The sequence below is a fragment of the Catharus ustulatus genome, chromosome 10 (genome assembly GCF_009819885.2).
Source record: "Catharus ustulatus isolate bCatUst1 chromosome 10, bCatUst1.pri.v2, whole genome shotgun sequence".
Taxonomy (NCBI): Eukaryota; Metazoa; Chordata; class Aves; order Passeriformes; family Turdidae; genus Catharus; species Catharus ustulatus.
In genome coordinates this window covers 4,928,844-4,945,001 of record NC_046230.1, presented here as the reverse complement: position 1 = coordinate 4,945,001, position 16,158 = coordinate 4,928,844, and the positions used below count along the sequence as shown (strand labels likewise).

The following is a 16,158-nucleotide window of genomic DNA, read 5'->3' as shown; positions in this document are numbered from 1 at the left end:
TGGCAGTATCTTCCCATCTGCCTGCTGATGTCACCAGAAAAGGGCATCAAAATTTTGCTTGGGCTCTGGCTGGTGATCCTCAGTCTTGGTTTTGATCACCACATGTAGTCTGTCTGTCCACGAGCCCCTGAGTGAGGTGCATCAGAAACCACGTGGAGTCTGGGATTTAGGCTACATCTGCAGGGCAAATAAACACACATGGCGAGGCGCCGGCTTCCCAGGCTGAGGAAATGGCCTGTGGAGAGGCTGTGGTGTGGAGGGCTCTCTCAGCAACCAGCACTGTGCAGCCCAGGCCACAACCCCCAACTACAGACATGGAGCATGGAATTTCCAGCTTCATTCCAGTTGGATGTTTTACTTTTTTAAAGCCTCTCACTGTTTAAGTAAGCGATGGACATTGTGGGGGGAAGCACGAACAATTTCTCTTTCACCTCAGTGATTAGAAGAGCAGAACTTCCTACACACTTCCCACTCTTATGATTATGAGCTGAAAGACTCAGTGATTAAACCCCACTGTGGCCAATTAGCCTGCAGTGTCCTCCTGTCACTGTGTCCCACAGGAAAAAATTCCTCCCAGCAGGTCAGGTGGGAGCGCAGAATTCAAAGGCATGAAGGGATTTAATGGTCCTAGGTAAATATTGTGGTGCTTCTGCTGAAAATCTCAACCAAGCAGGCAGCTCCCAGCGATGGATTTGCTAAGAGCGAAGCTGTTGCTGCTCTGGGGATTCCAGAGGAGCTGGAGAGCAGCCAGGTGTGACAGCAGGTAGGAAGGTGACAATGCAGGTGGCTCTTAGTCAGGATGAGTGAGGAACAAGATGTGTTTAGGTCAGCAGCCAGCTCAGAAAAACAAAATCCCCCCTCAAAGCCAATTGCAACAGAGGTTTTGTGTTCCAGGGGAAAGGTGGACACCTTCAAAAAGGGTTTTGCATCAGACTGCCACAGAAATCCTTACTTTTGAAATTCTGCACAGCAGAGGATTTTGGGAAAAGGTCAGGAATGTTTGTATAGGAGATTCAAAGCCTCACACTGGAATTTAATGTTGTTTGCATCGTTGGACTTGATTATTATTGCATTCTTTTAAAATATATCAGCTGTCAAGCAGCCCTGCTGCTGGCATTCCATACTGTAACAGAACAGGAGATGTGTTTACAGTTTGGATTTTACTTCAGGATCATTACAGGCAGCAATGGCTTGGCTGGAGCTGAAATCCCCATCCTCTGTGGGCCAAAGGCCCTTTGTTACAGTGAAATGAAATGCTGCTGCTTCTTAGCTCTGAAAGGACTGCAAGATAAAAAAGCAGATTAAAACATTAAATATAACATCAGTATGTTTTATATATTTCTAAACAGTGCATTAAAAAAGCCAAAAACAAAAACAATTTTTTTTTGTTTAAAAAAATTACCAAAAAAGGAAATTCTCTTAAACTAAAACACTGGTATTCCAGCAGTATTTCCAGTAGGGAAAGCTTCTGAGCAGAGTGTTGGGTTTGGGTAGTGGGGGAGCTATAGGAGTGGCTTCTTTGAGAAGCTGCCAGAAGCTTCCCCTGTGTCTAGTGGAACAGATGCTGGCTGGCTCCAAAACAGACTTCTCATTATCCTACCAATCTGATTGGTAATAAATTCCATAAATTTCCCCAAACTGAGTCTGTTTTGCCCATGACAGTAATTGCTGAGTGGTCTCTCCCTGTTTTTATCTCACGTTAGGAGCACTGTATTTTATCTCCCCTGTCCAGCTGATGGAGTGGCTTTAGTGGGCACCAGGCATCCCATAGTCTGTCATTCTGGGATTATCTTTTTTTGGGGATATTTTGGCAGAGCATTTCCAGCCATGACCCTGGCTCTTCCTGGATGGATGGTTGGTGCAGGCTGGCAGGGTTTGGGGATGGAGGCAATGACAGCTAAGCAGGAGCATGGGGATGTGCAGGGTGTCAGGGCGAGCATGAGGTGATTCCGTGGGTTACCTCCAGGGTGGGGTCAGATGCCATAAAGGACCTGGAGAAGGCTTTGGAGATGCTGGTGAACATGAGCCCAGGTGTGGCCACATGGGCCAGATGTCAATGGGTCCAGCAGGACCAGGGCAGTGACTGGGCACTGTGAGACCCCTCGAGCGCTGTGTCCAGTTCTGGCCCTCACAAGGACACTGAGGGGCTGGAGTGAGACCAGAGAAGGGAACAGAACTGAGGATGTGTCTGGAGCACCAGGAGAGGCTGAGGGAGCTGGGAAAGGGGCTCAGCCTGGAGAAAAGGAGGCTCAGGGGGAACCTTCTGGCTCTGCACAACTCCCTGACAGGAAGGGACAGCCGGGGGGGTCGGGCTCTGCTCCAGGGAACAGGGACAGGAGGAGAGGGAACTCAGGCTGTGCCAGGGGAGGTTCATACTGGACATCATGGAAAGAGTGGGCAGGCACTGGAAGGCGCTGCCCAGGGAGGTTTGGAGTCCCCATCCCCGCAGGTGTCCAAGGAAGGCCTGGACGTGGCACTCAGAGCTCTGGGCTGGGGACAAGGTGGCGATCGGGAACAGGTTGGACCCGATGGTCTTCGAAGCGTTCTCCGACCTCAGTGATTTTGTCATTCCGTGACAGGCACTAGGCACGGACGGGGATGTTCTCCCTCCTCCTCTTCCTCCCGGCGCCGGGCGGGATGCGGGCAGAGGCGGAAGAGCCGTGAGGGGATCCCGCCCCTCCCGCCCGCGCTCAGGGGGCGCCCGCGGCGGCGGGAGCGGCGCGTGCGCGGGGCGGGGCCTGGCGGCGGCCGCGCCGTGCGAGGTCCGGCGGGGCGGGGGGTCCCGCCCGCTTCCCCCCGGCCCTGCGTCCGTCCCTCCGTCCCCGCGGAGCGATGGTGCCGCGGCGCCGGGAGCCCGGCGGGGGGCGGCGGGGCCGGCCCCGTGAGGCGGCGGGGGAGGCGGGCGCGGGGCCGCGGCGGGGCCGGCGGGTGCGGGGCCCGCGCCGCCATCTCCTCCTGCCGCCGCTGCTGCTGCTGGTGCTGCTGCCCGCCGGCGTCCAGGGCCAGCCCGGCCCCGGCCCGCACGCCCTGGACTGGCCCCCCGGCGGCCCCGGGCCCAGCCTCAGCATCTACCTGAGCGAGGAGGAGGTGCGGCAGCTGATCGGTGAGTGTGCCCGGCGGCGGCACGGGGCCCGGCGCTCTGCGCGGCTGGGGTGGGGGCAGCCCGGCCGCTCCCGAGGGGCTGAGGGCACTTCTGGGGGCCGGGGTGGAAGTTTGGGCGGCTGGAATAGGATGGGGAGCTGTGAGACTGGGCTGGGAATGGTGGGCGTCAGCAGGACTGGAGGTGGCTGAGGGGTGTAGGAGGGAACTGGGGGTGTCTGTGGGAATGTTGGGAGGGAAGCAGATCTCGAGTGCAGGGGAGGGTGGAGAGCGCTCAGAGTGGGGATGAAGGATCTCCAGCTCATGAGAGGATGGGGTCTGCAGGTCTGGGATGGGAATGGGTGAATCCAGAGATTTGTGTGGGTTCTGTGGGAGTGGCTGCGAGCTGGGGCTCGGGAGATCGCGGGGCTGAGGCCCTGGGGTGGGGACGGTGGGTGTCAGCAGGACCAGGGGTTTGCTGTGGGGTCCGAGAGACGGGGATGTCCGTGGGACTTCTGCAGTTTTGGGGGTGCAGAGGAGGATGGAAAGGGTGAGCAGGGATGAAGGACCTGGAGCTCAGGAGGGGGTGGAGAGCAGTGGGACTGGGGTAGGGATGGGTGGGTTTTGTAAGACTGGGGTCACGGTAAGAATCAAAGGGATCTCTGTGCTGCATTGTGTATGTGTGGCTGGGGGAAGAAAAGAGCACAGGGCTTCACCCTTATGGTGAGGGGCTCCCCACATTGGAGCAACCGGGGATGGTGTCCTGTGGGAGCAGGGTAAGCCCTGCAAGGGGTGAGCTCAGGCCCATGATTTAATTAGCCAGGCAAGCGACATGCCGAGGGCAGAGAGGAGACCTGGCAATAATTGGGTGTGTGTGTGAAAGGAATCTTAATTTCTAGGCAGGCTGACAATTGCTGTGCAAGGACTTGGAGGCAGTTCCTGAAGTCCCCCATCTGGCTCACTGTGGAAGGCTTTCACAGGAGTTCTGTGCTTGGAGAGTCTGACTTAAACAAAGATTTGTTTTCTGTAGGCTTTGGCTTGCATAGGCTCTTGTTTAGAGTTGGTGGCTGGAGTCTCAAAACACATCTGTTGGTGTCCCTAGTGATTTGTTTTTCCCAAGTGCCCTGTATCTCTGCAAGCTGGAAAACTGGCAGTGCAAGAGTTTATTTGTGTCAAATGGACAAAATAAAAATATCTCCAGTTAATTTGCACTCTGTGAGCACCCAGCTGACCCAAGTCAGGGGATCTGGGGACTGAAGAACACTGTAAACATTTTTCTCTCATGGCTTGCCCTGGTGATCAGTGTCCTGCTGTTGTCATTTCTGTGTGGCATGTGCCTGCTGCCGGATGCTCCAGTACGGATAGAGGGTGACAATGTCTGGCTTGCTGGTGAGCTGGGATTCTAAGTAGGTGGTTAATCTTGGGAGTACTGAATGGTAAAGGGTTGAGCTCTCCCTTTTCTAGTGCCTGAAATCTCTGTTAGTTGGATTTTTCAGGCTTCTGTGGCCTGCTGGCATAATTATTCCTCATGAAGTAGTAACTGAGGAGGCAAGATGTGCTGTTATTTTTTAAGGTGAATTTCTTCCTGTAGCCTCACTTATGGGTGTCTATTACTACATGGCCAAAGGCACTTACTACTCAGCTCTCTGTAGCTGGTTTATATCACTTTAAGTATCTGACATGAATAATCTGTTCTGCCTCTGTGACCCAAGAGACTTGGATAAATTGGAATCTAATGTGGAGGTAAACTGGGACTTGCTTCAGTTCGTGGAGTTCAGATCACTGGAAATCTGTTACAAACTAAACTTCTGAGATCTAAATTGTGTTGTTGGCATGAGCAGATTTAATTTTAGGGGTATCTCTACACATGCTCTCTGCTGTAGGTGAGGTGTAGTTTAAGGAGGCATTTAGGCACTGGCCAGTTTACCAATAACTTCATGTATTCCTCTGGCAGAAAAAAATCCAGAGGGACAGACAGTTTTGTTCCAGGTCTTCACAATTCTGAAAACCAACCCAGCTTGTCATATGTTCCATTTACAAGTTCATGGTTTAAGGATTCGTGCTGATGTGGGAGCTTGCAAAGAGCAGTGAGGGAGTTCAGCTTCTGGAATTTCCCTGAGAAAAGCTGTGGTACTGCAGATGTGGGATAGTCACAGGGGATAGGAAAATGAGGTTACTTGTGAAGTGAAGTGTTAAGTTCAGTGAAGCTGCTAATAGAAACTGGATTCTTTCACCTTTTGTCTCTAAACAAACTCTTGTCTCTGCTACTGTCTTGCTGTGGCAGAACAGAAACTCTGACTTTCTGAAGAGCTCATAAACCCAAGTGTTGCAGGAGTTACTACATCCCGCGCTGTTTTCATGCTTCTAAATATCATCTCTATACAACTTTAGGTGACAAATTTGATTGGGAATAAATGTAAGCACACATGTGACAGACAGCAATGCAGAGCTGGAGCATCCTCAGGCTCTGGTGGAAGCTCTGTGGGGCTGTATCCCCACGTGGTCTCTCCATCAGCCAGGCTGACACGGTTCAGTGGAGTGTCTGCTGCTGCTGCTTTCCCCAAACCCAGAGTTTGGTGTCTTGCAGAACCATGGGTTGTGTTTTAATCAAGTTGTGGCTCTTGTAAGTGAAATGGGAACTTGTTGCAGATTATTTGTGGCTGCTGTTCTTTGTGGTGTGGAGGAAGGACAGATATGGTGATTTACAGTGAAAACTGCTCGCTCCTTTCCTGTGCGCTCACGCCAGATTTCCACTGTCGGGCTGTGGAATTCTGACCATGTGTCTGCCTTTGGAGGAATTGTTTTGTTGTCTTCAGGACTTTATGTAGAAGAAAACTAGAGGAAACTGGCTTGTCTTGTTGTGTGAGGTGGATTTTTATTTCAAAAAGCTGCGGAGTTCTCAGGGTCTGAAAGCAGGACTTGCTATATGGCAGGCATATGGTGTCTGTGTTAGAAGTATTGCCATTCCCATGGAAAATATTCCCAGCCATCCAGACTACAAGCCTTTGGGAAGAATAATCTGTGGTTTTCACATAGCTGAATGTGTCAGATTCCGCTTGCACCAGGCAGGATTCAGCAATAGAGGGGATGGAGTAGGAAGGAATTAGCTAGTGGGACTTGGCTGAGATGGCTCCAGCGATGGCAGCAGGAGCCAGAGGTGTCAGGGTGAGAGCAGTGGTGAGGTACAGAGTGAGAGGGAGTTGGGGAGGAGGAAGAGAAGTGCTGCTTTTTGGGGAGAGACATCCAGAGCACCACAACCATTTTAGGGTGTCTGTGAACTCTCTGGGTACCATGATCTGTAGCTTTTTGGAACTGATTCATCTGGAGAATCTTTTTTGGGCCTGTGCTTAGACCTGAAGAAAGTTTTGTTAGTCTTAGGTTGTAGTGACTGTACAGGTGTGAGAACAGCTGATCCTATCCCTTTCTCCATGTGTTGGTGCTGAACACAGAGGTGGTGAGAGGTTAGTGATGAGTTATTCAGTAGGAGGTCTCTGCTTGATTTAGTGACTTTCATTCCAGTTTTCCCATGAAATCAGAATGTGGTGTTTGCCTCATGTTGAAATGTTCCTTTGTTCTGCTTTTCACAGGATCCTGGCATGTGAAGGCTGGTATATCCCTGTTTTGCAGGTAGCAATCTAAGATTTAGAGAACAAGGTGGAAAATATTCATTATTATTAGATAACTCACTTTAATATTTAAGGATCAGATGTAACCTGTTTTCATGAATACAGGGTGTTATTTGGCACTTTGTGCATTGCTGGTGTATCTCATGATTGTGAGCTCCCAGCAGTTCTGAGCTCAGCCTCACAGGAGACCTCAGGTTCTACCCTCTGATTCTGAGGACCAGAATCAATAGCTGCCTGTGAAAACTTGGCTTTAGCAGTTCTCCTGGCATTGCAGGCTGTTCTTTTGCAGCATTCATGGCACCAATAAGGTACTTAAGCAGTGAGGACAACCCTTTCTGTCCCCGAGGGGTTTTTTTTGGACACTACGTGCCTTTCAGCTGTGAAATTTGTCTTGTGGATAACCCTCCTGTCACATGGCTCTGGGTCTTTTTAGGAGTCTGGTTTGGATATTAACTGAGACTTTGGTCCCATGGGGGGAAAATGCCACCACATTATCGTGTAACTAAGGGCTATCATAATGCATTAGACTTGTAGGGGAATTTTGAAGTCAGGAGTCCTACAATGTTTACGTTGAGTTTCCAAATTTAGTGTTCTCTGGCCTAGTTTCTTCTGAGCAATCACTGAATGCTGTCTGTTGTTAGTTTTATATTTGCACTCAGTTACAGAGTTAAATTAATTTCACTTACATGACTTGTACTTAGGTGTTCTTGAGTTTCATTAAAAGCCATTCTGCAGTTTACTGAAATGAGTTGCCTGGCTGGAAGATGCGACATCGATGCAAAATCTATGACAGCACAGGGTTGTTTGTTTGGTTTTTAAATTGTGCTGCTGACTCACAGGGTGGTTGAGGTTGGCAGGGACCTCTGGAGGTCATCTGGTCCCACCCCCTGCTCAGGCTGGGCCACCCAGAGCTGCTTGTCCAGCACCTCATCCAGGAGCTTTTGAACATCCCAGAAGATGGAGACTTCACCAGCTCTGTGGGCAGCCTGTGCCAGTGCTCACCTGTGGGGTTAAGCCTTCAACTGAGCAGAGTCCTGGGAAATTACAGGCCAAATGTATGTTAGAAATGGAGTCTAAACATAATTTTATTGCAGCAGATGATCTTAATTGTTTTCATTTTATACTGTGAAACAGCTTTGTTGATGTCACTGTGTTGGGGAGTTGGCCACAGAAACTCCCATCAAAAGTGCTTTATGGTACTTGCACTGAGTCTGTAGTGGCTGGAAATCCTCTTGTTCCTTTGTTGCCTGATTCTTGTGAAAGGGACCTGAAAGTGTGTGTTCTTTGTGATTCTTGAAAAGCTTCAGGGCTTTGTTAAAATCCCACTCAGCCTGTCTGGGACAGCATCACAGCCTGGAGCACCATGAGCAAGCCAGTGCTGTGCTCTGAGTGAGGGTTGTTAGCAGCCCAAGATCATTTTCCATGGGAGTTGGGGAACTCACAGGTATTGGAAAAAATGCAGCTGAGAGCCTCTAAGGATGAAGGAGAATGAAAGATGTCCCCCAAGGAGCAGATGTTTGAGTACCCCAAGGTGTAGAAGCAGATGTGGGTGTGGTACATGAATTACAGTTTAAGATCAGGTTCTCTTGTATATATGTGTTCTGGAATCTTCATTTCATAGCTTTTAAATGCTTGGCTCTGAAGTACACAAGTTTTTTGCAATGTTATATTTTTGCTGTGGTCCACCTACCTGTCTTTGCAGGACTACAAAATCCCACTTCATGGCACCGTTAGAAAGGGAAGATTTACATAAGGTGCACACCTGGGTGGAAAACATAATTCCAATCCTGACAGACACCACCACTGAAACAAAACTGAACTGCTGAAAGTGTTCTGATATATGCAGTGAAGTGCAAGTGCTGTTTTTGGGATAATAATTCTGTTAGCTGGCTCTGTAAAGCCCTTTACCCACTGACAATGTGCAGTAGGCTGTAGGTTTGGGGTTGTGGGAGTACTCTGGAGCACTGGGGCTGGGCACAGGCAGATGTTTGGGGCTGTGCAGCAGCAGCAGGTTGGGACAAGTTCCCTGCAGCAGCCTGTGTTCCTTCTGGAGCCTCCCCTTGTGCCTGGGTGCCTGTTGATCTGATTGACCCAGTGTCATGGTTTGCATCCATATTGAGGCTCCTGAGAACGAGCTGCAGTTGGGGTCCCTCTCTCCCTTTCCATTGTGTTCCCTCCCCTTTAGCTTGCACAGTTCTAATAACACTACACCACCATTTCTTTGGAGATGTGCAAAATCGTGTGATCCACTGCTGTATTGGTAATGCTTGCAAACCTGCAGAAGAAGAAGCTTCTAGAGGCTTGAAATATCCAGAAATAACCTCTCTGTCCTAGAGGAGGCAGCTCTGGCCTGGATTAGGATTGCTTTGAAACCATATTCTGTGATGTCCTTGTGAGTGTTGATCTGCTCAGCATTGCTGAGGTGGGTGGATGATTTCTGGATCCTGCTTTACCACAGCTGATGTGTTGGGGTTTGCCCTGCTGGGGGCTCAGTGTGAATCCTGCCTGGAGAAGCTCTTTCCTCCTGTAAATTGGTGTTCAGGCGGGACGGCACGGGCACAGCGCGCCTGGGCTGCCTCGTGCAGCTCTGGCTGTGCTCAGGCCTGGGAGGAAACAGCCGTTTCAGCTCCCCAGAGGCCAAGGTCTGTCTAGTGATGAATGTTTGTGGCTCTTGTAACATTTATGTGTCAGGGACTTGGAAGAAACCTGACCTCTGGGACTGAAGGCTGTCCTGGTGGTGGTGAGGGGGAAAATTCCCAAAGCTGCATTCCTCACTCCTGTGACTTTACACCTGCATTCGGTTTGGCAGCATCCTATTTATCACTGCTGATTGCTTGGCCTCTTTCTCCCTCCAGTGCACAGACAGAATGGGGAGAAAGAGAGGAAATGGAGGCACAGCTCCCTGCATGCATGAGAAAAGCCAGCAAGAAGGGCTCAGGATACTGGCAGGGAGGCAGGGACCGAAACTGCTCCGAAACACCACCTGTGCAGAGGGAAGGAAATACAGGAGATAGGGATCATGTTCACAGGCATGAAAAATCCCAGGGTGGTGTTTTCCTGGGAGTGGGAGCTGTGGAGGCAGCTGTACTGTACACTCTGGGTATTTTAAAGGATGAAGCCTTGTGTTTTTCTCCTCCCCTTCTGCTATTCAGAGCTGTGTTTGGATACTGGGAAAGCTGAATTAATGAGACAGATTCCAAATGTGTTGATTCACGGTAGTGCTGAGCTCTAGTGCAATGACTTGATGACTCATTCCCACCTGAAACTACCCAGACTGGAATATCACAGAGGCTCCTGCTTTCCTTGCAGTGGATGGGTGTTCAGTCAGAGTTACTCCTCTGTACTTTGGTGTACAGAATTGAATCGTACTCGAGGTCTCAGCCATGAGACCAGGGAATACAGGCTGAAATGCATTTAATGAGTTGTGCCTAGTGAATTGAGCTCTTTTCCTTTTTTCCCCTGGAATGGCAGCAGCACCAGCAGCTCCCGTGTGGGGATGAATGCTAACACTCTCTGCAAACGCCTTGTGGTGGCACAAAGGGCACGATGGCAGAGGCTTCAAACACATTATTCCTCTTCCCTCGCTGCCTTTGTCCTTCTTTCAAGCGGATAACTCACATATTTGCACTGACTGCTCTGGAGAGCTGGGAGCAGAAGCAACAGCATGAAACTAATGTGATGCTTTAGAATTTCCCTGCCACTTACTGGGTGTTGAATAGCTGTAATTAAATTAACCAGTATATTGATTTCAGCACGCTGCTTGGGAAAGAGCAGAGCGGGAGCACAGGCATGGGAGCTGCTGCTTGGGAGGCTTGGAAAGCTGCAGCAGGCTGATAAACTAATGATGGTTATCCTCTCTCTTTGGGCCTTTTTTGAAATAAGTTCATGGCCTTGCAGAGTAATTCCTAATAAAAGAAAAAAAAATACTAAGCTCTGTAGGTTTAGAGATGGCCACAGGAATGAGCAAACTTGGCTTGGTTTTGTGTTAGCCATCTGTGTCACTGATGAAAGTGTTCAGAGCATCTCAAAAGATGTGGACAGTCCATTATCCCTTCAGCAGTCCTGTCAAGCACAGAGCTAGGAGTGTGGACTTCAAGGCTGAGAGATCTGAAGCACTGAGGGAAGGGGTGTGTCTGTTCTTCCTAATTATTATTAAATTTATTCATACTCATTACTGGATTAGCCATGGCACCAGCTCAGACACTGGACCAGTTCTGGATGTGACTTAGGGTCTTGTCTGCAGGGATAACTAAATCAACATGTGGGTGCATTGCTATAACTGAATGAAACAAAAATAAACTGGCACAACTTCTCTGGGTAGGTGACACTGAAACACCACGAGCACATGTTACTCACCAGCCTAAATGACACCTGGCATACCTGTGTGAGGTGGTGGTGTTTTAGCAGGGAAGGTGACAGCAGCTCCCTTCCAAAGCTTTGGGGCACTACTGAGGATTTCATCAGAGATTGTTTTATTTTGAGGGCTGTGCTCTTGGCAGCTGCAGTTCATGGGGAGGGAGCCTTTTGGTTTTCTATTCTCTTCATTTTAATTCAAAAGGAGCATCAAACTTCATGTTACAGTAATGATGAGATTTGTCATAGCTGCTAAGTTAAATTTTTATTTCATAAGTACATCTAAGAATAAAGGTTTTATATTTTTCTTTGTATTACAGAGTTTCCTTCAGTTGCTTCCAATCCTGTACCTGTGCCATTCCTATTCCCAGTTGTCCCATTTCCCCTTGCCCTCTGTGTGGGTCCTTGCCACTAATTTTCCTCTCCCTTCAAGTATTCATTTTGTACATCTCTACTGCATTTTTCCCTTGGAATCAGCACTTCAGGTAACTCATGTGCACCATCCTGCCTATTAACAGCAAGGTGCCTGCTGGTTTTGGTGAGTTTTCTAGGCTTTCTTTTGTTTTCTTGAAATGGCCAAATTTCATTTAGAAAGGTGTTCTCAGGAGCAGAGTTCACTTGCATTTTGCTCTGAGGTGAGACATCCAGTTTTGGTTTGGGTTTCCCCCCCCCATTAAGAATAATCTAACTATTTTTACAGGGGTCTTTGTATCCTATCTAGCAGAAAAGTGGAGGTTTTTTTTCTGTAGGCAGAGAAGAGAAGGGCAAACAGGTGGTTGAAATGTAATTGTTGCTGTTCAGAGACAAATAAAGGGTAAGCAGGTGGGTCCTAGGAACAATAAATACCTTCTATTTAGTTTGGATTGAGTTAAATATTGATTGTACTTCAGCAGGTAACATCTCCTGGAGGAGCTTCTTCCTTTGGAAGTGAAGTCTTCCCTCTGACTTTCTGAAAGGCCTTTCAGTGGAAAAAAAACCCCATTTGCCTGGGGTGTTGAATTTGCAAATTGTATTGAGCAGTATCAATGAGATGAATTGGGGGTGAACTGCCTGTGAAGATTCACAAGGACTTAATAAGAGCTCTCAGCTAGGAGTTTTTTCTGTTTGCTGGAGTTTGGGAAGCTTCCTGCTAAGATTTCCTGCTGGGAGTCTTGGTCAGTTTTAAAGGGTGCATTAATTGCCTTGAAATTATGTTGGGTATTTCCTCAAATTGAATGCCTTGCACGTTGTACTCCCCCTCCAGCTCATGGGAAGTTAACTCTGCCCAGGTAACAAACATCCACAGCCCATGCACCCTGTGCTGCTGCTCCTTGGAGGGGGTGAGCTTGCAGAGCTGGGAGTATTTGTGCTGCCTTGGACAGTCCCTGGTGCCTGTGTTAGGAGACTGAAAAGCTGCTTCTTCATCATCTCCATGTTGCTGAAGGTTTTTACTCTGCTTTATTTTCCATCAGTCATCTTTTCCCAACGTGTAAGGTGTTTAAAAACAAGTATTTAACCTGATATCCTGACCAACTACTCCTACCTGGCAGACTGTAGCTTTGTGGACAGCTTAAGTAAAAATGCAGGTGAAAGGCTGTGGTCAGTTACTTGTTTTATTAAAGCAAAGTTCACTTGGTTGTTGTATACACTGGATATGCACAAATATGTTGCAAGTGGAATTTTGTGTGTCTGTATTTTCAGAGGTTTAATATTGCATTCCCAGTAGTTTGCTATTTTCTAAACTAAATCGATCTGTGTGGATCAGTTTGCATTTTTTTCCTTGTATCTTTGAACTCCCAGCTGTAGTTTCAGCCCTGGGCAAGCTGATTATTGAATTAATTAAGTACATTCAAACTAATGAGGCTTGCTCTGGGAGCATGTTCTTTCTACCCTATTAAAAAAATAGAAGTTTCAGTAGTCAAGAGCTGATTTTTAATTCTGCAGTCACATTTCCTTGTGTTTGGGCTGTATTTCCCAATGGACATTTGCAGAACCTGCTGCAAAAAAGGGCAAAATTTAGCATTTACAATCAGTGTTTCAGACTTAGGGTGCACTTTAAATGAAAGGAAAATGGAAGTGAAAAGAAGCTGTCTTTCTTCAGCAAGATGAATTGTCCAGTGTGGGGAAAATCCAGGGTGTTTATGGAATGGGATGAGCAGGATGGGGAGGGGGGTGATGTTGGAGGGTGTTGAACCCTGAGGTTTGTGCTCTCTCACATGAGTGTTCATCCTGGCATGGAAACTTCTGCTTTGGCCAGAGGACTAAACCAGATGAGCTGCTCAGGAGCAGAGGCCTCATTCTCTGGAGTACATAATAGAACAAATAAAATATTTATATGAAGATCATAACTCACTGAACCGAGTAAATCTTCCCTATTAATTGGTTTCAGTGGCTGTGAGTCAGGGTCAGGAGTGGCTCTGCACTGGGTGGGCTGTGGTGGTTTGGTGTCACACTGCAGAGATTTCTCAGCTGCTGCATGAAGAAACTTTTAAATTACAGACAAGAGCATGAAGAAAACAACCCCCAGTTTCAGTCATTTCTCTGCTGGGGTGCCAGTGGGCAGAAAATTGTCAGCTATTGTTACCAGACTGCTTTTAATAAAAAGCTGTTTATTGCAATATTCTAGCCCTATCTAACAGGAAACTCTTGCAGTGCACACTCAGTTTGGATCTCCCCATATAAGACAAAATCTGCCAGAATTATGTTATGGAGATTTGAAGTGATTCAGTAATGAAATGTAACCCTAGATAAGAGACTCCTAAACACTGCTGTCATCTTTGAGAAGAACATGTTAGTACTGGTGCATGTTGCAGGATAGATTTACCTCATAAAAATAAAATCCAGTTTTCCCATGGTGGCAGAGGCAAGTTTCTTTTGCATATTGTGCTTAAAATGAAAAAAAAAAAAAAAAAAAGTTGAAGCTAGACTGCATTTGCACAAGGACATTTGAAAAGAATTGTTTTGTTAGGCTGCTAGACTGACATGATTCAATTTTGTCATGAGCACAAGGGCTGCCCAGCATCCTTGGTATTTGGGAATGAAAGTTGGCCTCTCCCCTTCCTTTCTGAGCTTCTTCAGATGCTTTGTTATGTTAAGCAGTGCAAAGAATGACAGACTTTCCCTGTGCTGCTGCTTACATTTACCTTTTTGTTTGCCTTCAACTTTAATTTATTCTTTCAAGTCTGTGCCCAAGGTACAAAGATGGGGAAGTTAATAATGAGATTTAGAGGTTGCCTGGGTAAAAGGTTGGTGGTTTTGCCTGGAAATCCAGCAGAGCATTGCTCTGAACTGATTTCATGTGTGTTGGTGTAGGTTCAGTCCAAGTAAGGAGAAACCAGACGCTCCTGTGCTGTGCCTTGTGTGCATATGGGCTTGCTTAGGGAGCTTTGCCAGAGCAAAACTGCAGCCCAGCTTTTCAAACTGGGCAGCATTGATCACCAGTATCCTGCTTAAACCAGCAGGAGCTGCTTTTCCTTCTCTGCATTTTGTGATATTTCTTTGTAAGGCTCTCCACCCCTTTCTTTATGTTTTGCCACTTTGCCTAGAAAATGATTGAGGAGCTTCCCATTTCCTGTGGCTGTTTGTATTGCATCTGTGTTTTCCTCCTAGAGCCACCTGTTTCTCCTTTTATTATTCCATTAAATCCATCTTGGATTTGCCCTTCTCAGTTCAAAGGAAGAGTTGAGCACCTTCAGAGGAACCTGGCATTTTGCAGAATGACATTTTCCCAGGTTTAGTAGTTTACTGAGCATTCTTGACATCTGAAACAACTGAGAAACTAAACTTGTTTCTCTTTTCCTCTGCAACCTGCTACCTCAGCTGGTGCATCTTAGGCTGCTGCTGAGTTTGGAAGAGATTTCCACTAAGAAAGTGAGAAGTTGAGGTTGCTAGTTTAGGCTGTGTATTTGCAGTGACCTGCTTCATTTGATGCCATTTTTCTGAGCTACCTATGTCCAAAACATGCTTTGGAAAAACTTTACAGTGTCTGATGAAGTCACAGCACTGTTTTAGTGTAAGCTCCATCTAAGTGCTGCTGCAGTCTTGTAAATGGGTTAACTGTACTGCTTCATTAGTGACTTGTTTTTATTTTGTTTTTTGTTTTTATTTAGAGTTAGGATTAAAAACATGAAGGAAATGAATTTTCTCATGTTTGGACTTGGTTGTTTATTAAATTTTATCTATAGTACAGAATGTTTTGCAACACTTTTAGCTACCAGCTAAAAGGGAGCAAAATGGAAATGGAATTTAGCTAGTTAGAAGGTTTTTTAAAGCTAAACAGTCTAATAAAGAACTAACACCTATATTATTTATACTTTTGACCTAATAACTAAACTTCTGTGACCTATAGTACTAATTATTTAACCAAAAATTACTACTTGAAACCATGAAGAAGGCAACACCTAAAGCACTTTATTTTGTCTCATACTTAGCACTGTATTCTAAAAACCTCAAATTTAAAACCTTTTACTATGTGAAATCACACACTTTTATTGAACTGGAAGTTTTGTGTGTGTTTTATTGGCCTGATTGAGATAAATCATGCAACCAGAGTGCTTGGGGAGTTCAGGATTGAGCTGGGGAGGTAGTGGGGGGATGAAAAATTAAGAAGGGTGGTCTGGAAGCAGATCTGTGGTGGATTGGAGGTGGGGAGATGGCAACTTGCTTGTCTGGGGAGAACTCTGGTTCTTAGCTGTGCGTGGGAAATGGAATTTTATCTGTAGTTCACTGATGGGAAAAGATGTGCTAAAGAGGAAATGTTTTAATTTTTGATAAGCTTATAATGTTTCTAGGCTTGGAGAAAACATTGACCCAGATTCCTAAGAGACAAAATATCTAGTGGGATGCAATTGGGAGATACTGCCTGTGAGTTTAATCACAGAATCATGGAAAGGTTTGGATTGGAAGGGACCTTAAAGCCCATCCAGGGACAGGGATGAGTTCCACTAACCCAGGGTGCTCCAAACCCCATCCCTCCTGGCCTTGAACACTTCCAGGGATCCAGGGGCAGCCTCAGCTGTTCTGGGCGCCCTGTGCCAAGGCCCCACCACTCATAGGGAATTCCTTCCCCAAATCCCATCTAACCTGCCCTCTGGCCCTGGGAAGCCATTCCCCCTTGTCCTGG

At 47.2% G+C, this 16,158-nt stretch overlaps 1 protein-coding gene across 2 annotated transcripts in view; it reads left to right on the top strand.

Moving 5' to 3' along the window:
* Positions 1–2,832: 2,832 nt before the first annotated feature.
* RYK (receptor like tyrosine kinase) overlaps positions 2,833–16,158 on the top strand; it is a 52,383-nt gene continuing 39,057 nt past the window's right edge. For both annotated transcript variants that reach the window (XM_033069145.2, XM_033069146.2), the window contains exon 1: positions 2,833–3,103. In XM_033069145.2, coding sequence (XP_032925036.2) covers positions 2,833–3,103 — 271 coding nt within the window. The remainder of the gene's footprint in view (positions 3,104–16,158) is intronic.